Genomic DNA, 21669 nt, shown 5'->3' with positions numbered 1-21669 from the left:
CTGTCATCAAATGTAGCGCTAGCCAGCATCTCTGCTTAACAACATAGCAGGCCTGTCATTTTGTTCATAATTTGGAGTTATGTTTCTTGCTCTGTATTTCTAGAAGCAGCCAAAACGGGGCAAAGGAATTAACAGCGTATCTCCTAAACATGTTAAGAAGTTTATAGCCCTGAACTAGACAGACAAATAGATGTTTGCAAACCTTCTGTTTTAAAATTGTGACTCCTGTTTTAGTGGGTGCAGGAGTGAGAATAGCAGTAAGTAGCACATCCATTGGAAGCATAGCTTTTTGAAAGTAGGGAACTGTGCATCCTTGAGATGCTGTCTGGAAATAGAAGCCTCTGAAAGACAAGGAGGAGAAAGCAGGTGAATGAATGCGGGAAGCAACTGGTGATCTGGAAGAAAGAAGTGGCTTTCTCAGTGTTAAATTTGTAACTCTGTCTTTTGAAGATGGATGTGACAGTGAGTGAGCAGGAAGTAACTCAGCAATCATCTCGCATCAACACGGACATTTCCTTTAAAAACTGAGGAGGGAAAATCCAGATAAACATGAATATAACTTTCCAATTTTGTTTCTGCAATTATTTACAGAGTAATTAATGCAAAAGCTTTCTTTACCTAAGAGAAGCATGAATTAATGGCTTATTAGTGGTTTATTTACTTACTGCTGTTACAGACTACCTAAGTAGTGCTTTTAAACTGCATTTGCAGTTCTTGTCTCTAGCTTGTCAAAATACATTCTTTAAAAGGAAATGCCAAATCCGAGGTTAAAAAAGTAACCAAACTTATTTTGTCTGAGACCAGGTTTTTCAGTGAAGACTGGAACTGTTCTTCCTTGGCTCCTGCTCTGTGAGATCAGCTATGGATCATGCTCAAGAACATGAAGCATCTCTTGAGCAAACACAGAGGTATTGTGTGGAGAGGCCAATATATAACCAAGAGCTCTTGCAAGGGCAGCTGCACAGACGAGAAAAAACACCTAAGACTTTAAGGCAGAAGATTGCACATTCTTATCGGTAGGGTTTTTTTTCTTATCTTTATTTTATTGGTGAGAAATACTCTAATTCTTGATTGATTCATCTAACCTAAAAGATAAAATTACTTACTCTACTTTGATTATTCAGCAAGACTGTGACGAAGCTGTATATGTGTCTTTATGTGCTCGTCTATAACTATATTGTAAAATGTTAGAAAAATTAGTTGAATTGCCTTCATCAAAGTGCAAAAGAAAAATATGCAACATAGGAATGTGAAGTATGATTTGACATTTGGAGATTTGTTCTGGTTAGTGGAGTGTCCATTCTAATGGTAATGGCACCAAATTCCATCTTAAAAAAACTTACCTGTCCTGAATAAAACAATATGTGGATCAAAATCCTCCTGAGCTGTGTGTTCTTGTGGTTCAGTCTGCTTAAGCATGGAGAAGTGTGGATGACTCTAGTTCATCTCTCACTTGTAGCAATAAGCTTCTTCACTCTGCAGTTTAGTTCCATGAGAATTCAGAAATGTTAGCAAATCTCCAATTCTCTTGCAGTTCCCCTACACAGAAAAGCATTTATAAGATCCCAGTCTTACATTTTTACCCAAGGTTAAACTTTCTTATGACAGTACAATCAAAGTGTGATGCGTGGCAGTACTGGATAGAGATATTTATTTCCTGGCTTTGTTCATTTGTCATGAGTCAGGGTTTCAGAAGGTTAATAACTCTGCTAAGAGACAGAGGGATCAGTGTTGCTGACTTCAGTGCCTTTCTTTTTCAGAGTAAAGAAGGATTATGTTCTCAGATAGCCTTAAAGTTAGCCTGTCAGTACCAGTGATCATAACAAGCATTAGTAAAATAATAGTTTGTGAAAAAAGGCATAGTAATATAAAATGTTATAATAAAAAGTATAAAGCATGCAAATAGTAAATCAAAATAGGAAAAAGCATTGCAAAGTACTTTGAGTGAAAACTGCTTTCAGAAAGCAAGTTATCCTCAGGGGATTGTTACTAGGAATGATCTCAGCAAAAAGTGTAGTTTGACTGCTCGGTTGGGCATGGACTTGAACAGTTTCACTTCCCACTGATCTTCAGTTTCACAAAACTGTGGTTCTCTTCTCCAGTTCCATAATGTTTGTGAACAGCAACCAACATGTGATAAAGGGTTAAATTAACTCATGTCATAGTTGTTTGTGCTTAAGCATTGTCCAGAAATTAGTCATCAGTGATCTGAACCTGCCTTTAATGGAGCTCTTGCCCTGCATAGGTATGAAAGACTTTTTTGTTGACCTGTTTGTCCCCTGCTACTGTCTAACTTTTTCTTTCTGCTTTATATTTTCAGTTGTTCTTCTAAGAAAGCCAAGTCTCATCTTTACAGTTTCTTGCCAATTTTAAAATGGCTTCCCCGTTACCCAGTGAAGGAATACTTATTAGGAGACATTATCTCAGGTATAAGCACTGGGGTCATGCAGCTTCCTCAAGGTGAGTATCTTTCTGGATTTATTTATCCTCTTCTCTGTTTCTTTTTTTCTCTGTGCGCTTTTATGCTAGTGCTTGGCTGGCTGTACAGGTGCTCATGAGAACAGGATGTGTGTTTCAGGTGTGTGTGTGGAGATCAGTACAGCATTCTGCAGACCAGTCCACAGTGATGATTCCCTTAAAAATGTGACTCAGTGATATGTGGCAAACTCTGAAAGGAGCTTACCTCTCTGACCAATACCAACAGGTCTTGATGACAGAAGAATTTTTCACATTTTAAGTGCGTGTCTGAACCTTTGCTGAATGCTCCAAATTATTTTCTGATCTTCTTGTTGTGAAAGTTAAAGCAAATTTCCTGCAGCAGGTAGCAGTATAATAGATGTAAGAGCAACTGTTGCAAAGTAACTGAACTAAATTCAAGCAGAGAGGAACATGCAAAAAAATCAGACTAATGCCTCTTTTTCTCAATGCTGGAAGCCACTAGTTTAACCTGGAACCATAATAGTGGGCAATGATTTACATGGTGGAAATAAACCAAAAGTATCTTCTATAACAAGACTGCAAATCTCTGGAATTTCTATTAAATTACTTGGAAGTTTCACCCCAAGTGGAGCCTGGCCCTGAAGTAGGAGCAGGCTCTGTGGAAGATGAGAAAGCCAGTGTTCACTGTTCTGTACAGCTCCTGGTGACTGGACCGGTGGATGCTTTTGTTCAGCCTCACACCTGACTATCAGCAGTCTCAGAACTGCTATGGGGTTAGAAAGTAACACCATTTTTACAGCACTCTCATTATGGGGTGCCATCACTGCAGCTTCATGACAGCTGCCACAGTCCCAGTAGATTTCCTCAGGAGAGGTCGTGGAACAGAGTGAATTCTTGAATTTGTGCAGAGTCCTCATGCTAAGGGTAATGTAATTAAGCATGTATAAGTTTATTTGCGTTTTGCCTTGTGTTATAGTTCCACCTCGCTCGTTCCACTTTAAGCTGAGCCAGGTATGAAGAGTTAATCTATAAATTCAAGAAGCCTAGATTTTAATAGGTGGTAACGCATTAAAACAGTGGAATATTCTAACTTAGTCTGTGAAGTTGACTTCTTTATTTCTGTAGCTTCCTGTTTTTGTGCAATGTTTTATAATTAAGGGTATTTTTTCTTACATAAATATAAATATGAACTTATCTTCAGCTGGTAAGTAATGTGGTTAATTGTCAGGCAAATCTGTCATATACTAGACACAAACATTAGTGATTGTATACTGAAACACAGTTTGTGTGATGACCAGATAGGGACACTAAAATGTAAGTGGTCAGCAGTGAACTTTATACTTGATTTTGTTTTAATTATCTTTTTTTTTAAACTAAACATTGTTCATTCTTTTGGTGACTGCAGACCTGCCCTTGAACTGCTCCTAATTTTTCTCTTTCTAAAAAGGTTAAAGTTGAACTTCTGTTTTTCTGGAATAGATGTAATTATAGCAAGCAGGAGTTCAAAGAAGCCTAGGAATAATTCCAGGCAGGACTACAATGACCAGGGCGTTTAAGCCATGAAATGCTGTCATGTCAATATCTCTCTATTTCCTTGGCACTGACAGTCCTTAAAAATGCCAGTACAAATGAAAAGGAAAAGGAATAAAAGGGTATTCATATCAGGAACTTCACATAGACCCACCCAGCCAGTTTTGAAACCACTGGTTTTCAACTCTGTTCACTTATACTGTTAAGTTCATCACCATATTAAAGGCCAGGCTGTCACAGTACAGGGTGTTTTGCTGATACTCTTGGCATGAGAGGTAGCCCCTGGGGCAGGGAATATATGTGGGATAAGTTTAATCAGAAGTCTTTAATGAAAAGCTCATTGCTGCAAGAGAATAAATTATATCATCAGTCCAGTTCTGATAGGAATATGAATTCTTGCTTGAGACTTAGACATTGCTTGGGCATGAGTAAGAGCCATGTGAGCTATTGCACTGCGCAGAAGTGCTTGGATGACACAGAAGATCCTTTTTCTGGTTTTGTTCTTCCATGGTAACCTGGGTTTTATCTCTCAATTTAAAAATAAATTAATAGTGAGAGGTGTTTTTGAGTATCACTAGCTCTCCGTGATAGGTGAACCATTGCTTCCTTTTGTAACTTGCACTGGACAGTTGAGCTTTTTGGTCCTAACTTGGACCAGTCTGCCCAAGTGTGGTAAGAACACACAGCTTCCTTAGGTGTCATGAGTCTGCACTTGCAAAGGTGAATTGGAGAACCGAGCTAATCCAGGATACAGCATTTTCTTCTGGAGGCCCACTTGTTCAGTTCTGGTGTCTAATTCTCATTAACACTGGCTGAGTAGAACTATGGATTTTGCTGGAACTGCTCGGGACAGTTCCACGCCGTATCACGTGGTGCTTACGGTTTCCTTGTGAGCCTGGTCCCATGATAAGCACACGCTCAGTTGCGCAGGGGGAAGCACCGTGGGAGATGTCCCTCCCCTCTATCCCTTAGAGCTGTTCCCCCACAGCTCCATTGCTGTGCTTGGCAGCCTCATCTACACCAATTAGGAATGCTGTGGATCACACGTCCACTGTGTGAAACTGGACAGGGCTTAATAACAAAACGGACTCCATTTTTGGACCGTATAAGCTCTGTGACCTTACAGATTGTAAGCCATGCTTCCCTGCTTATTTTGCATTTTGGAGCCTGTTTTGTAGTAACATAAACCATTATGCTATTCCACTTGTTCTGGGATGAGGGTGGAGAGAGGAGGGAAGTATTTAATCAGTCATAGATTACCATGAACATCTTGCCTGATGAGAAAAGGAGGAGAAAAATCAAATATGTCCCAGTGGTTGTGGGGTTTGGGGTGTTTTTAATTTACATTATTTAACAGATGAAAACAGAAGCGCCAAAAAGTATTTGTTGGCTATTAAAAAGTGCTTCCAGTCACAAAGGCAAAACAATGAGTGCAGGGATACACAGATGTACACACAAACACGCATGCACACACCTGCAGTGCCTGCAATTAGAGTTATGGTTTCCTGACTCAAACCACTTGGGTTTCTAGACACTGCTCGCCAGTATTATACGTATTAAAGAGTACTCCTTGCAAGACATTCTGTTCTTTAAACCCGTGACATGTCACTAGATTTCCTATTAGGTGAATTAAATTTTAGCAGGCTTCAACCCTTTTGCTTCAGATGGGTGTTTTTTTTTCTGTTTACCTAATGTACATATTTGTGTCTGTTTTCTAGGTTTAGCCTATGCTATGCTGGCGTCTGTTCCCCCAGTATTTGGCCTATACTCTTCGTTTTATCCTGTCTTTCTATATACTTTTTTTGGAACCTCCAAGCACATATCAATAGGTATATCTGCATAGATAACTAAAAGTCTGCGTGTGTGTATGTGTTTAATAAAGTTGTAAAAAAATGAAACTGGAGAAATAGAGTGTGTAGTTGTTTTCCATAAATCCAAATTTGAGTAGGTGAAACACGAATGTGTCAAACATTAGCAGTATTTTTTATTCTTAATTTATCCATCCTACTTAGGAAGGAATAAAAGAGCATATTTTCTTGGATTAGATCTCAATGTGTGCTGTGAACTTCTGAACTATAATTTCATTGCTGCAGTCAACTGTCTGTGTGGCCAGGGTGAATCTTTAATTTGCATAATAGAAACAGGGATAGAAAAAAAAAGGTGTTCACTTACCATAGAAGTGTATGTTCACCATCTAATGACCTTTTATGGTGCTGAGTATTAAAGCAGATTTTGGGACTAAAAAAATACATTGTTTAGGTAGAAAACTCTATTATAGTTTAATTCCACATATAACTACTCCTAAAAAAACCTGCCAGGATTTTAACCAATTCTTTTCCTCTCCCTCTTATTTCAGGCACCTTTGCTGTAATTAGTATGATGGTTGGTGGTGTTGCTGTGAGAGAAGTGCCTGATAAAATAATTTCTGTAGACTTTAATTCTACTAATATTACAGATTCCCTTGAATATTATGCTGCTAGGGATGTCAAGAGGGTACAGGTAGCTGTGACTCTCGCCTTTCTTTCAGGAATTATCCAGGTATGTGCTTGCAGTTTGCTGTAGGGGCAGTTGCAAAGTTGTATTCTACACTGCGTAGAATACAGACTGCTTCATGGCAGCCACGTATCACAAGCTGGGAGGGATACACTGGAGGCAAGTCTTCGTCTGGCATCTTGGCTTGCCTGGGAAAAACGGGACTTCCTCCCTTTCATTTCTTCCTATCTCATCTGAAAAACTCAACCTGATGTTCTCTAATCTAATGCCATAAATGCATGCAAACACATATGTTACCCATATCCCACACTGTACCAGCCACTGGCATGGGAGATTTTGTGCATTGATGGCTGCTTACTGAACTGTGGCTTTACAATGCCAAGTTCATGCTTGCCTGATCTGGCTTGAGCATCAAGGTTAGGTGTCCTGTGGGCTGTCTGCTGTATAGTGCTGATGTTCAGGCTACAGTGGGAGTCATATGGTTAATATTTCTCTTCTTTGTTAGTTGTGTTTAGGTTTCCTTCGATTTGGATTTGTAGCCATCTATCTTACAGAGCCACTGGTGCGAGGATTTACTACTGCTGCCGCGGTTCATGTTTTTACTTCTCAGTTAAAGTATCTCCTTGGCATTAAGACGAGCAGATACAGTGGACCCCTCTCAGTTGTAAATGTGAGTAACTACATTTACTTAACATGCAAATTCTGCATTGTCTAGATCTAGTACTTAAGCCTTTTCCTATTTTTCTAAATTTATTTTGGCACTAAGTAAAATAAGGCTTCAGTATTCAAAACTGGGTATGAGGTGTTTAAGTGCCACAGCTATATATCAACACCTTAAAGTGCAGCACTGCCTGAGGTGGGCAGATTTTAGGATTCTGCTAAATGTAGTTTTGTATTATCAACTTATAATGTTCATTGAAGCAAGTGTCTTGTATATCATGGGAAAATATGCTACTAAAAAAGCTATCCTCCAATAAAATACAAACCTGAAGCCATGGTTAATATGCTTCGCTGTAGACCAGACATATTTCCTGCAAAGCTAACAAATGTTATTCTCAGAACTGTGCCCAGTCTGTGTTACACAATTACTGATGGGATTATTCTTAATTTCCTGTTTGTGAACTGTTGTAGTGTGGCTGGACACAAAGTGCTGTGTCATCATGAATGTACCTGTTCTTTAGAGTAGTGAGGAAAAAAATGTTTTGAAAGATAGACACTCATTGTAAAACAGTGCTACTTATCAAAGACCCTAGGCATTAAAACTGATTGTTCAGAGCATGTAGGGATCCAGTATTTAACATAGCTCGTAGCCTAATCTTCCACTCACCTTCTGTCTACCACACAGTGATGTGAGAGGAAAGAAGAAAAACCGTGCGGTGTAAATTACAGCACGTTAGTATGACTTGAGTAAAACCCAAAACTTTTGTTCATTTGAATTTAAAATTGACAGTTGTGGTCTGAAAAAATGTAAATGCAGCAAAATATTTTATATAACATTTATAATTGAAATCGCAGCAAAAACTTTTGAGTTTGTGAACGTTATTTTTCTTGCTGTTAAGAATAGGCAGAGTTGAAATGCATCCGAATTTGATTCGCTTAACAGTTTAGGAAGCCCAAAGTTGTTGTCCCAAAATCAATGCTCTGATTTTTACAGACAAGAAGTCCTGAGTGGAAGAATAGAGAAGAGCTCAGATATCTGTGAAAACCCAAGCTTTTGAGCAGATTGGCTTAGCAATAGTTGGCTCAGCTTCAGAATTTTGACTACATGGAGGCTGTGGAAAAGACTGGGGGAATCCTCCTTGAATGTTTGTGCAGATATAACAAACCTTTTGGAAACAAGGCTGCACTAACGATTAATTCCTAAATTTGCTGTTTAGTTCACTAATCTGAAAACCAGAAATACTAACTGCCAAACAAACAGGAGGGAAGGTCATCTTGAATGTACGATATCCTGGTAGCTGCTGTAATTTTCTTTCTGTCTAAAGAAGGGTATGTACATCTTTCAAAGACCTCTTCAGACATTTGGGTTTTTTCGATGCAGGAGAGGAAGGAGTGATTGGTAGGGAAATCATCTACCCTCTAGCAACTTATGTGTTCCAGCAAGCTTTCTTTCCTAACACCCTTTTAATAGTGTTTTCAACTAAAAGATATTTGGACTAATGGCCGGTTCAGAAGTGTTGCAAGATCACTGTTATTTAATCATATTGCTATGGTAACCTCAATGGTTGTATCAGCAGCTTTATCATTTTAGAATGGTTTATGCAGCTCTAAGTAGATGTGACTTGCCAAAGAATATTTGAAGGTATTAGAAGGGGTTTGCACTTACTGTTTTTGGGTAGCTGCCAGTATGAAATAGGTGTGAAAATGTTGAGGATGAAAGATGTGGTTTAGTTTAGACTTTTTCCCCCATGATAGTTTTTTCTCCAAATTTTTGCCCCATTTGAGGAAGTCTGACATTGAGAATGATTGCACGTACATCTTCTGCCCTGAGATATTCTGAACTTCTGTGTTTTATGGGAACAATGGGAATTTTGATGAGGTACTGATTCATTGTGGTTGTAATTGCAGAATAAAGCCACAGCTGAACAGCAGTGTACAGTTTGCTTTTTTGTGGCAAATTTCCTAAGAAAATAAATTCATTTGAACAAATATGATCTTCATGGAGTAATTATGATACTTCTGTTGTGTTACAGAGCATAGTTGATGTGCTTTCAAAAATAACGACAACCAATATTGCTGCATTGATTGTTGGATTAACATGCATTGTTCTGTTGTTGATTGGCAAGGAAATAAATCTTCGGTTTAAGAAGAAGCTCCCAGTTCCTATTCCTATGGAGATCATTGTGGTAAGCAAGTTGTGACATTCTATAGCTAACTTACATAACTATTCTAAAGCTGTAGAAACGATCTCATTTTCTATTAAGTCTTATTGAGCTTTAGAGTAACTTCTGTTGAACATCATTCATTTGAGGCTTGATCCATTTGAAAGTTTGGATGCTCATAAAGTTAGGGATTGGCATGCCCAAGTTTTAGGCATAAAGTGCCAAAGAAGAATTGAAAACTCAGTTAAACAGCCACAGTCTCCTGTGGCAATGGGCAGGTAGAGATTTGTTGTAAAACCCACTCTATCTTGGAGTTTTGGTACCTGAATGAGTCTCTGCGAGACATACCTCTGAGTGGCATTTCCCACTTGGAGTCCAAGAACTCAGAACCCCTTCCTGAAGGAAGGCGTTCAGAGGTGCCTGTTTCAGAGGCTCTGCAGGGCTTTTGCTTGCTTTTGAAAATGCAGTGGTACAAGGAAGAGCAGAAACCAGTGGGACTTAGTACTTCACCTTCCTTTCTCTGTTTCTGAGACTGGTAACTGACTGCAGCATTGTTTGTTTTGAATGACTACTGTAAAATACATGGATAAAGCAGACTATCTTAGTACACACCCCATCTCCGCTAACCTTTCACTTTTGAAAGTGGTTGGGTTTAAAAATGAGTTCTTGGATAACTGGAGCTCTCAAACAACCTGTACAAAATCAGAGCTGAGAAAGGGAATAACTGAAGGTATGGATAACAGTCTAGAGAGAAGGAACAAAGAAAACGAATGCTGTTGCAAAGCAACAGAGGTGGTATAATAGAGTATTGATAGCAAGGCAGTAGCAAAGTGATCTTAGATCTATTCCTTTCACTGCTGCTGCACCAACTCTGTTTACAAATAACATGCAGGTTATACACATGAAAATATGGCACTGCTGATATCCTTGGCTTGTCCTTGCGTTTAATTTCCCAGTATACACTAAAAGTGAATTTGAGTGATTCAGATCATACCATAGCATGTTCCATTTAGCTGTTTCCAAGAAAACTTTATAAAATCAGTGGAGTTTGAAGATGATGGAGGGAAAGTCATGGAACTTACTCCTTTTTTTCCTGCTTCTTTGCCCCCTAACCTTTAGAAAACTGACAAATAAATGTAATCCCTTGCGTGTTCTATTCATAATCAGCTAACAGTTATTAGTTCTTCGGGTGGCTTTATCTCTTTCTATCTTATGTTTACAAATGTGTTTGTGAATTTTTAGGTAATTATTGGCACAGGAGTTTCAGCTGGAATGAATCTGAGTGAGTCATACAAAGTCGACATTGTTGGGAATATTCCTCAAGGGTAGGGATGATATATTCTTATTCAAACTATGCCTTTTCCATATGGCATGTACCTTTTATTATAATAATTTGTAAATATTTATTTCATCTCCAAGGTTACGTCCACCAGCAGTTCCTGAGATTCAGCTCATCCGAGCACTCTTTGTGGATGCAGTAGCAATAGCGATAGTTGGATTTTCAATGGCTGTATCAATGGCCAAGATTTTTGCCCTTAAACATGGTTACACCATTGATGGAAATCAGGTAAAAGTATTTGGGTTACTTCATTGAAAATTCTCAGTAGCACCTTTGTTTCATCATTAAAGTAGACTGGGATATTGAAAAAAAAAATTTAAATAGTTTTTCTTTCTTAGTGGAACCAGATCAGGTTTTTGACAGTCTACACATTTATATGCCAGAAATTATTTTAAGGTCTTCTTCTGGCTGTGTTTTAATAACCAGTTTCACTTCTAGCATCATTTTGGGAAACCTGCTTCTGTTAGACTTGGACACATGCATAAATATTAATTGTTGGGACAGATGTTACTTAGCCTGCTGTCCTGATGGGCAGCTACTTTCTCTGTTTTCTGTAATAGTGAAGCATAGAGTTTCCATGTGATAAATATGGTGCCTTATGTGTCAAAGAACTATTATCTAAGATTTAGAAAATCCAATTATGTTTTATAGTTTCTTTTTTATTCCCTCCCATTGCAAATAGGCTGGCCATCACTTTCTGGGGCAGTAATTGGCCCTGTCCATCCTTAGCATTCTGATCATCATTTAAGTGATAAAGGCTGTGGTTAGAGACTCTCTAAAAGTAAAACAATGTCATCCTCACCTACTCCATCCTTCCTGTGCAATTTACAATCAATATTGCAATTGGATTATTGGTTAATATCATTGTGGTGTTAAGAGAGACAGAGTTCCTATGCTGTAACGCATTTCCTAGAGCAAGCATCTGACACAGCACAGATCAGCTCTTCCCCCTTCTCAAAATTGTTGTATTCTTCTGAGAGTAAATAGATTTTAAATTACTTTTACCTACAGAGTTCTACACCTGGTCAGATGAATCTCATCTGTCATGTCATTGTCCTCTGTTACCCAAAGAAAGAAGAGGACAAATCTGTAGCTGCATTAATGGAATCAACTCTATTTACATTAAATGTAATCATCACTGACCTGGGTTAAGCATCTAGATCTTTTTCTCAGGAGGTGCCAGATGCTACTGCACCTGGATGTTAAAAATACAGAACTCCTTGTCAAAAGATGCAGTGCATGCTGACTGCTTGAAAGAATTTTTAAAAATAAAAATTAAAAGGATTTAAAAATGTCAATGAGGTTTTTCTCTTTGTAACTATTGAAAAGATGTAACTTAAATCACCTCAGTTACAAATAGCGGAATGCAGAGTAATTTGGGGAGGCTTCATTACAAGTATATACTTTCTTAGGCATCAGAAACACTACTGAGATAGATGGAAAACTGATCTCACTCATGCTGTCATTGGCTTTAGTTTTCAGTCTGACTCATTACTGTAACATTTAAGGATAGGAAATATCTCCATCACTTTATTATACATTATTTAACAGATCATAGACTCACAGAATCATTTGCCATTGGCTTTCTTGGCCACCTGGGCACACTGCTGGGTCATGCTGTCAACCAACACCCTCAAGTCCTTTTCCAACAGGCAGCTTTCCAGCCACTTTTCCCCAAGGCTGTAGCACTGCATGGGGTTGTTGTGACAGGACACATGCAGGACCTGGCACTTGGCCTTGTTAAACCTCATACAGTTGACCTCAGCCCATCAATCCAGCCTGTGCAGATCCCTTTGTAGAGCTTTTCTACACTCAAGCAGATCAACACTCCTGCCCAACTTGGTGTCATCTGCAAACTTACTGAGAGTGCACTTGATCCCCTCATCCAGATCATTGGCAGTGATGATTTAACATGCATCAGCTTGTTCATGTGACATTGCTAGAAAGCACGGTAAATCAGATGCGGTTATTAATGTGTATGGATAGCTCCAGCTTTGTACAGCTGCTAGGTATAACTGCCTTTTGTTTTTCTCTGTTGTTTAACACAGGAACTTATTGCCTTGGGAATATGCAACTCTGTGGGGTCATTTTTCCAAAGCTTTTCAGTCACTTGCTCAATGTCTCGGAGTCTTGTTCAGGAAAGCACTGGTGGGAAAACTCAGGTATGTAAACCTAAATTTTGGGCTAAACAAAGTTTGATTTTTGGGGCTCCAAAGCTAAACTCTGAAGCTTCACTAGACTGCCAGATTTCTATGCCTGGGCAGAAGGAATACCCAAAGTTTCCCATGTTTCAAATCCAGATTGGGCCAGGACAGAAAGCTGCACGACAGCCAAAATGGATGAACTAAGTAGGAGGGATCAAAAGTGTCTTGAACAACCAGCCTTGGAGAAAGCATGAAGGGGGTTAGCTACTCAGAAATACTGCCCTTTGTGGGCGCATCTAAATCATTTCTGGCTGCTTTTGTTCAGATTGCAGGTACTCTCTCTTCAATTATCGTACTGTTGGTAATTGTGGCTGTTGGATACCTCTTTGAACCACTTCCCCAGGTAAGGGAGTTCTGCCTTTTGGGCATTGCCTTGTCAGTGAACAGAGGCCAGTGGGTATTGCTTAAAATAGAGTTTGTGGGACGATTAGTAAGCAAATAGTTAGGCCTTGATCCAGAAACCTTTAAATTCTGTATATATTTTTGCTGTCAGTTAGACTAGAAATGACGAACATTTTGAAGGATTCAGAATACTTTTTGTTGTTGTTTTTAATATTGGACATTCTGGACTCTCTTTACAACATAAAAACGATACCTTCGAACAACTACCCTTTAGAATCATTTAGGGTGGAAAAGACCTTTAAGATCATCAAGTCCAACAGTAAACCTAACACTGCCAAGTCTATCACTAAACCATGCATCTAGATGCCACATCTGCTCATGTTTTAAATATCTCCTGGGATGGTGGCTCAACCACTTACCTGGGCAGCCTGTTCCAGTGCTTGACATCACTTTCGGTGAAAATATTTTTCCTAATATCCAATCTAAACCTCCCCTGGCACAACTTGAGGTCATTTACTCTCATTCTATCACTTCTTACTTGGGAAAAGAGACCAACACCCACCCCTGTACAACCTCCTTTCAGGTAGTTGTAGAGAGCAATAAGGTCTCCCCTCAGTCTCCTCCAGGCTAAACAAACCCAGTTCCCGTAGCTGCTCCTCATAAGACTTGTGCTCCAGACCCTTCAGCAGTTTCATTGCCCTTCTCTGGACACACTTCAGCCCCTCAACGTCTTTCTTGAAGTGAAGGGCCCAAAACCAAGCACAGTATTTGAGGTGTGGCCTCACCAATGCTGAGAACTGGAGGACAATTGCATCCCTACTCCTGCTGGCTGCATGTGATTGCAGCACAGGAATTCTGGGAAGAGGTTAAAAAGTTAAAAGAAAGTAATAGCTCAGCCAGCAAAGGAGTGGGGCAGGGTGATGGCTCAGTGTAATGAGTTGGTTTTGCTGCAGTTTTACTTATTTGTATAAAAACATTTATGTGAATAAATATATTCTGACTTTTAAAAAAAAAGTGTTTCTGGTGACATGCATAGGATGAGATGCAATTCCCCTTTCTTTTTACAGGATATGTACCTTGGGTTAGACCTATATGTCTGTTGTGGGAATAGTTGTAGTATATTGTAGAGAAACTTGAAATTACAGTTTAGCTGCTTCAGGCACTGCAGGCACTATAATTGCAGCAGCAAGGAGCTCAGGAATATGTGATTTCTTTTACCAGGAAAGAGTAAATCAAACTGTACTGACTGGTTTGTCATTTCTGCAGCTGCAGTAAGAGCGTATCTCTACCGAACAACTTGAAAAATTGTTTTTTTTTAATGGGGCATCTGTTCAGTAAGCTTAAACAGTAGTACAGAGCACAGAAATACAGTTATGTGTGATGCTTTGAAGTTCTTATTTGGCATTTGGTTTATTTTGCTTCTGAAAATTGCATTTGTGTAATGTTCTTAGACAGTGCTAGCAGCAATTGTCATGGTGAACCTGAAAGGGATGTTTAAACAGTTTGGAGATGTCGCACACTTCTGGAGAACCAGTAAGATTGAACTGGTGAGTAATGCATAGCTCAGTGCCTATTTTACTGTATTAAATTTGTTGTTCCTCTTCTTCCTAACCCCCAAAACAGGGTAGAAACTTATCAAGAACTTACAGATTGGTGTTGCATTGCAGATGAATGTAAGACACGGAGCTGTATCCATGAGTACCGTAGGAGAGTGATCTGTTGCAGACAAGAACGTTTTTGTTGTTGTTCAGCAACCTTTAACTCGGGTTAGAAGTAGTTTGATTGCAGTAAAAGCAAAGCTTTTGCAGTGTTGCTATAGGAACTGCACTGAAGGCTGTGGGAATGACTGAGAAGAATTAGAAAGAGAGAGAACTACTTGAAGGTATTTGCCATCCTTTAAACCAAAAACCGGGCTGGAGTGGGTCAGAACTAAGAGTGTATCAGAAGGAACATTTTGGTGGCATTTTTCTCCTGGATTAACTGGCTGATGGAAGTGAGAAGTACTTGCAGACCTTGAATTTTTTTATTTATTTTTTTTATCCTAAGGTATCTGGGGTCTGATGGTAACAGAGGGTTCCTTGGAGAATAGGACTTAAGGCATTAATTAACACGTGACGGTTTGTCTGATGTTACGTTAGTGCGCTTTGTCCTTCTGAAAGGTTAAGGCAATTACAGTCTGCTATCATGATGGATTATATTATATCTTATTCCTGAACAGAAGTGATACATAGGTTTTTAGGTTGAATTATGCTATTGTTTTTACTGTTAACAGAAAAGGATGCATAATAATTCAGGCTTTTCTTTGTTTTAGACCATCTGGATGGTAGCTTTTGTGGCTTCTCTTTTCCTGGGACTAGACTATGGTTTGCTTACTGCAGTAGCATTTGCAATGATAACCGTTATTTACAGAACACAAAGGTCAGATTTCTTCTTTATCAAAATTAGTGTTTGCTGATCTTCTATATGGTTTTGTTTGTTTAAGGGGTGCAAATAAGCAGAAGACCTTTCCACCCTCTTCAACTTCATGCAGTGTAGAATCTGCCTCATAATGTAGGTCATGCCCTGTGGCTCTGATTCAGGGTTCATATTTTACTTTCTGAGAACAGAATTTCTAGGGGGCATGAACTTGCAATTTCAATAATGAACAGAGGATTTTCGATTTTTATGTTGGTTAATCTTCTTGTTTACTTTTCTTAATGCCTAGAGTTTAGAACTTCAAATCTGCTTGATGCTAGTTTCAGTAAATGATTACATTTTGTGTGCCCTAATTATGACAATCAAGCAGAAGTCATGTTACGTTATCACTAGATGAATTTTTAGGTATTTTATAATAAAGTTCTAATTCATAAAAAAATTGTGCCTGCCCTTCTGGTTTTTCAAATCACTTCTCTTTCCCCATTCAAAGTGACAGAGCTTTTGTTGTGGACCTTTCCAGGTCTACAGTGAAATGATTTCTTGCTTGTGTGGATAGAACTGTCATGGGAGGCTTCTAAGCTCAAGGTCTGGGATATCCAGGTGGAAAATGTATAGAAGTCTTGGCTTTGGTCTGCATTGGAATGAAACCAAATTCTGAGATTTCTGCTATGCATAAATAGAAGTTGGTTTTGCACTGACAGGAGCAAAATTGTCTGGTCACCAAAAGGCCCCTTTATTGTGTTCCTGCCATAAACTGCCCATTGCATTTGCCCACATTTAGATAAGCCTGTACCAGACAGGCACTGCAGAATGACAATTTTAAATGTTTCAATCTGTACTGAACACTCACTTTTCCACTTTGTAAGTGATAATACTACAACATTTGCTTCCATTTCTCTCTAGCCCTCAGTACCGAATCCTTGGTCAGATTCCTGACACTGACATCTACTGTGACGTGGAAGAGTACGAAGAGGTAGGAGTGTGTTCTTCTGCACTGCATTTGCTGCTTAGCCCTGCTGCACTGCACGTATAGTGGCGCCTGCCTGGCACTCACCTGTGTTGAAAAGAAAGAAAATAAATTTTATTCTAGTAGTAAAAGCTCTTTTGTTCAAAATGCTAGCTTTCTGTACTGCACGTACGTTCGACCAGGAAGTGATTGAAAGTGACCTTTATATTCCACTGTACTAGCTTGTACAAAATAAGCCTTAAAGGAATACCACTGCTAAACCTGCTATATACACAAGTGCATTCAAGGCCACCTTCTTTACTTGTGTGGCAATATTGCGTGACATCAATGGAAACAAGGATTTCACTGGAACCAAGGATTTCACAACGCACAAACTGTTCAAAACAGCATCTCCCTGCCTCCACTCACACCCCGCTCACTAAATATACATGGTTAATGGCACAGTTGCTTGCCATGCACTTAGCTTCTTATAGCATTTATAAGAAGCAGTTTGTTCAACCAGAAGTTGGTGAAAGCAGTACATTTTGTCAGTATAACGGATAGAAATGTGCTGTATTTATTCATAAACGGCAACTACAATTTCTGTGCTCTCTGCCATGTTCTCAGAGATAGATGCTGCTATGAAGGCTGCATCCCCTTTACTAAGGAACCAGTCTGTAAACACCTCTGCAAAGATGATGCTGAATGAAAACATCCTCTCACCAGCAGTTGTGCTTTGGTTATGATACAAAGCAAAAATATATGTGGGCATGTTTATAACTGTATGCAAAGAGGAGGCTCCATTTCTGTTATGCTGACTGCAGTTAGTATTTCCTCCTTCTCTATAAAGATAAGGTTGGCAGCATATGGCAGGCTGGATCACTGCTGCTGGCCAGGTCATTTGCATGTAAAATGTCAGAGTGCAGCCTGTTTAGACATGACTTCATTTAAAGTAGAGGGAAGAAGTGATATTGGAACTTGTCTAGAGCCCTGTTTAACACCAAAGGTTTTAAAGGCTCTTTTTTTGGTACCTGAGGAGACAAGAAAGGGGAAGAGAGAGAGAGAGAGAGAGAAAGAAAGAAGGCATTATACCTATAGAAAGGGAGGCTAAAAGGAAGCATTCCTAGGTCTGCATGCTTTTCTCGTGGTAATGTGTTGCAGATAGCAGCATCAGAGAACTAGAAATATTTAATTCCTTTTTATGGCTGTACATTTAATTGTTATAGAGAAGGAGAAATGTTACATGGCATTGGCTGTGTGCAGTATTACACTGGGAAAGGTGGAGGTCCTGATCTTCTGCTTGGCTTTGCTCACAGCAGTGCTGACCTTCTGTGTCTGCCACGCTGACAGCCATTCAGGGCTGGCTGTTGGCCTGCATGTTCACGTGGCCTGTGGTCACACAGGTGCTTTTCTTGTAGCGCAGGCAATACTTAACTGCGCACATGCAATGTTCTTTTCCTTAGGTTAAAGAGCATCCTGGAATAAAAATATTTCAAGCCAATACATCACTTTATTTTGCCAATAGTGAGTCATATGCAAGTGCACTGAAGAAAAAGGTGAGTAAAGCAAATTACTTAATGTTTGTGCCTTGAAAATTCAAACTGGCTTCTGAAACGTGCTCATCTTTCAGCACCTTCAGTGTGGTGTGAATGGAAAGTCTGCAGAGCACAGGTTGCAGAGCACAAACTGGTCACGTGGGTGTTTTTTTAACAGAAGGAAGTAGTTGCTGAACTGAAAACAAAATGTCTGGGAGCAAAAGCTTTATTCTTGGGTGACAAACTTCACTGGAGTGTAAGACCAGTGTGGGCATTTAACACCTCTCATAAGCAGCAAATTACCAGCGTACAGAATATGCCCACCTCCTGCCCAACCTGTGCCTGGGTGGGAATGGCAATAACAGAACTAGCTAATAGCAGAACTGCCTGACTCAGTAGCAAATGTACCCTTACTAACTTCTGAAATGTTTTTCTGTAGCTCCCATGATGAGCCTTGCACAAAACAGGTGGGTGGTACTTACCTTCACAGAACAAGAGGTATTGGCGATTCATGTCCAAATGCACTTCTCTCCCCTTGGCTCTCTGCACTCGAATCAGCATTCAGTTGGAACATGGCACACTCTGATTTCAAGAAAAGAATGTGATGCATCTCTTCCTCATCTTGTTAACACAGTGCTTGCCAAGATTATTCCTTCTTACTGTTCTCACCCCACCAAGGGAAGCTGAATAATGCAGGCGTGTGTTTTAAATTTGTGACAGTGATGAATTCAGTGCTAATTGATACTACAGTTTTGTCCTGAGAAGCTGAGTCTGCTCTGATCATGCTTTCTTTTCATGACAGACTGGAGTGGACCCTTGTGAGATATTAACAGCAAGGAGAAAAGCCCAGAAGAGGCACGCCAGGGAAATAAAGAAGGCAAATGAACTCAGAAAGAAAGCTGTATTGAAACTAGTGAGTTCTTTGGTAAATGTTTACCTCTGCTTTATCAGCTAACATGCTGCTTTCCAGTGTTAACATTCTTGTTTATACAGGGTACAGAGTGCTGCTCAGGTAGGAAGGCTTAGGGAGCAAGCACTGTGCAGCGTGGACAGGCTACTGATGGAAGCAGCAGCAGAAAGTGGAGGGACTCTACCTCTGCCCCTCCCCAGACACTTGGAATAATATTGCAGAAATAGGATATAATTCAGATTAGCAGCCCCTGTAATGAAAATGTGCCATCCTTGCTGCTGATCCTGGCATGGTTCAGTGAGGCAGGTACATTGGGAAGGGTTGTTTGAAACATGGGTGTGCTTTTGTGCATGTTCAAATCACCCCCATGGTGGGAGCTGGTGTTTGCTTTTTACCAAGGGAAACCAACCAAATGCCTCCTTTAAATATATAGGGATAAGGCAAGGAAATGGAGTAAAAACATGAGCAGGTGTCAGTGTTTGAAGGAAATGGGTAATTCATTCCTGAGATAACAGCTTTAAGCTGCTTGCATGTGACTGTGGAAAGGCTGGGCATAAGAAAATAAACCTTGATATATGTAAGATAGGGAAGTATGTGTGCATGTAAAGCCAGTTTCTGTAACGGTTAGGAGCTACACACCTTTAAAAGGCTGAAAGAGCAGATGAGTATGGCAAGGAAGGGAATCTATGCTGAAGAAGCATTGGCTGTCATTAAGCTTTATTTATCTTCTCTCCTAGACTAACGACGTGGAAGCAAGTGTAAAACATGAGATAGCAAATGATGAGTTACCTGTAAATGGAAAATTTGCATCTGCAGATGCTAGTGCACAAGACATGTCTCCTGAGGAGGGCAAACACTTTGTGGAGCCCAAAACAAACATCCACTCTTTAATTCTGGATTTTACCCCAGTAAACTTCGTGGATTCAGTTGGAGCAAAAACACTGAAATCGGTAAGTAGGGCTTTTTCTCAAAATAAAAAGCACATGGAAAATTTGGGGAACTGCTCAGCATGAGACAGAAAGGCCAACTCAAATACAATCCAGTATCTCACCTAATCAGTGTTAATTCTGTAGCTCTGTAAGTTTTAGCTGAATACTGGGGCATGTGGATAGTGCAAGTTTCACAGTAACTGGCTTGCATCTTCCAGAACTGCAATGTGTACGGTGCTGTATCTGCACGTAACTTCGGTTTAACTCTCTTGCAGATTATAAAAGAATACAAAGAAGTTGGTGTCTGTGTCTGCATTGCCAGCTGTAGTGGTGAGTTGAGATTCTGTGTGTACCTGTGTGTGAGCTTTATGGGAGCCTCTGACCTCAGATTTTCTGCTGCCAGGTTGCCTCAGTGGTATCAGTATCTAGGTGATCCTGCTCTGGCAGGGGGGTTGGACTGGATGATCTTTAGAGGTCCCTTCCAACTCCTAACATTCTGTGATTCTGTGATCAGCACTTAGTTCACATAAAATTGGATTGAAATTAGATTTGAGGAAAAGCAAACCCATATGCATTGGAGCCTTCACTTTAGTGAAAGCAGAGCACTGGTGTAATGAGTCTGTGAGGATCCTGCTCCCATTTATTCCAACTAGCAAATTGTAAATGCCACATCAACCTTTGTATCTTGACATTGTTGTAATAATGTAATAAGGAGAAAAGCCTGCAATGTTCCAAGTTTCTGATATTCGGAATTTTAGCATCTACTGCCAAGAATTGGTCTCTGTGTATGTCTGGATAAGAGAATTGCCCATTTTAGTAGAAGTAGTGTGTGATCCACCTGGCTATTTTAAATGTTTTAAGTAATAGCAAGAGAACAAGTTGTCATCATCTTCCTGAGAGAGCGCTGTCCTCCATCGTTGTAATTTGGTTTATGCACTGATGCCACGTTTGGTTTTTCTTTGGTAGGCCCTGTTGTGAATGAGCTGACAAGACTGAAGTTTTTTGATAGCGCTGTGACGAGAGCGCTGCTGTTTCACAGTGTCCATGATGCTGTCCTCGCTTGCCAAGTGAGGGGCAGGTCTGCTTCACAGATTGACTTGGACCTCTGAAGAGTGGCGTCGAGCGGGATGGAAGCCAGATTGATGCTGATGGAGACCCTTTTCGAATGTTTAATTTGCACAGTTCAAAGAGAGCCTAAGGCTGTTTGTGTCTACAGGTGGTGTATATTTTCTGTAGGAAGAGTGGTTATGGAATTTGAAGCCTTCATGCTCTTGAATTTTTTCCTTCAATCAGGGTATAGCTTTCCAACAACGTACAAGCACAAATGTATGCAAGAGAAGAAAATTCAGTGTATTTTGCTGCAATCGGAATCTGATAGACAGGGTGACATTCCTATTTCTGCTGAAAAAATGGGCACTTTAACTCACTACAAGGTGGGATCTTGCAGGAAATAACTGTCCTGCAACTCTAATGCACTGTACCAGTGTCTTTAAAGAACTTTCTTAGATGACTTTTAAAGCCTGATGTCAACATCTGCAAACAACAGATTTGGATAAGCGATAATAATCTGCCAGCTGCATTAATGCATTCACACTGGTGCCATTTAGTTGTGACTCTTTTTAAACCTGAATGGTACGGTTTGGTTCTTTTAAAGTATCTAACCTCTCTCAGCTATACCCAACTCTTTGTTGCCTTAACATTTCCACTCTTCAAATTGGTGAACTTGTAATTAGAAACTCATAGTTTAATTTTTACATTGTCAATA

The 21669-nt window shown here is 39.7% G+C and overlaps 1 protein-coding gene across 1 annotated transcript; it reads left to right on the top strand.

The window, feature by feature from the left end:
- Positions 1–802: 802 nt before the first annotated feature.
- SLC26A5 (solute carrier family 26 (anion exchanger), member 5) lies at positions 803–21205 on the top strand. Its single transcript, XM_010185108.1, has 18 exons — positions 803–1016; positions 2321–2460; positions 5688–5798; positions 6326–6507; positions 6968–7132; positions 9156–9308; positions 10527–10609; positions 10704–10851; positions 12672–12785; positions 13093–13170; positions 14621–14716; positions 15481–15587; positions 16488–16557; positions 17994–18086; positions 18868–18990; positions 19713–19925; positions 20180–20234; positions 20871–21205. The coding sequence occupies exons 1-18, from the start codon at positions 862–864 to the stop codon at positions 21011–21013; spliced, it is 2229 nt and encodes a 742-aa protein (XP_010183410.1). The 5' UTR covers positions 803–861; the 3' UTR covers positions 21014–21205.
- The last annotated feature ends 464 nt before the right edge of the window (positions 21206–21669 follow it).

Source organism: Mesitornis unicolor, unplaced genomic scaffold (genome assembly GCF_000695765.1).
Source record: "Mesitornis unicolor isolate BGI_N332 unplaced genomic scaffold, ASM69576v1 scaffold15525, whole genome shotgun sequence".
NCBI lineage: Eukaryota > Metazoa > Chordata > Aves > Mesitornithiformes > Mesitornithidae > Mesitornis > Mesitornis unicolor.
Note: the sequence above shows the minus strand (reverse complement) of the source record. Positions and strands in the feature narration are given on the sequence as shown.

Excerpts from the sequence above, each read along its gene's own strand:
- SLC26A5 (XM_010185108.1), top strand. The coding sequence starts at position 862 with ATGGATCATGCTCAAGAACATGAAGCATCTCTTGAGCAAACACAGAGG. Across the intron at positions 10,852-12,671 it reads ACACCATTGATGGAAATCAG|GAACTTATTGCCTTGGGAAT; the intron begins GTAAAAGTATTT and ends TGTTTAACACAG. Across the intron at positions 18,087-18,867 it reads CAAGTGCACTGAAGAAAAAG|ACTGGAGTGGACCCTTGTGA; the intron begins GTGAGTAAAGCA and ends TTTTCATGACAG.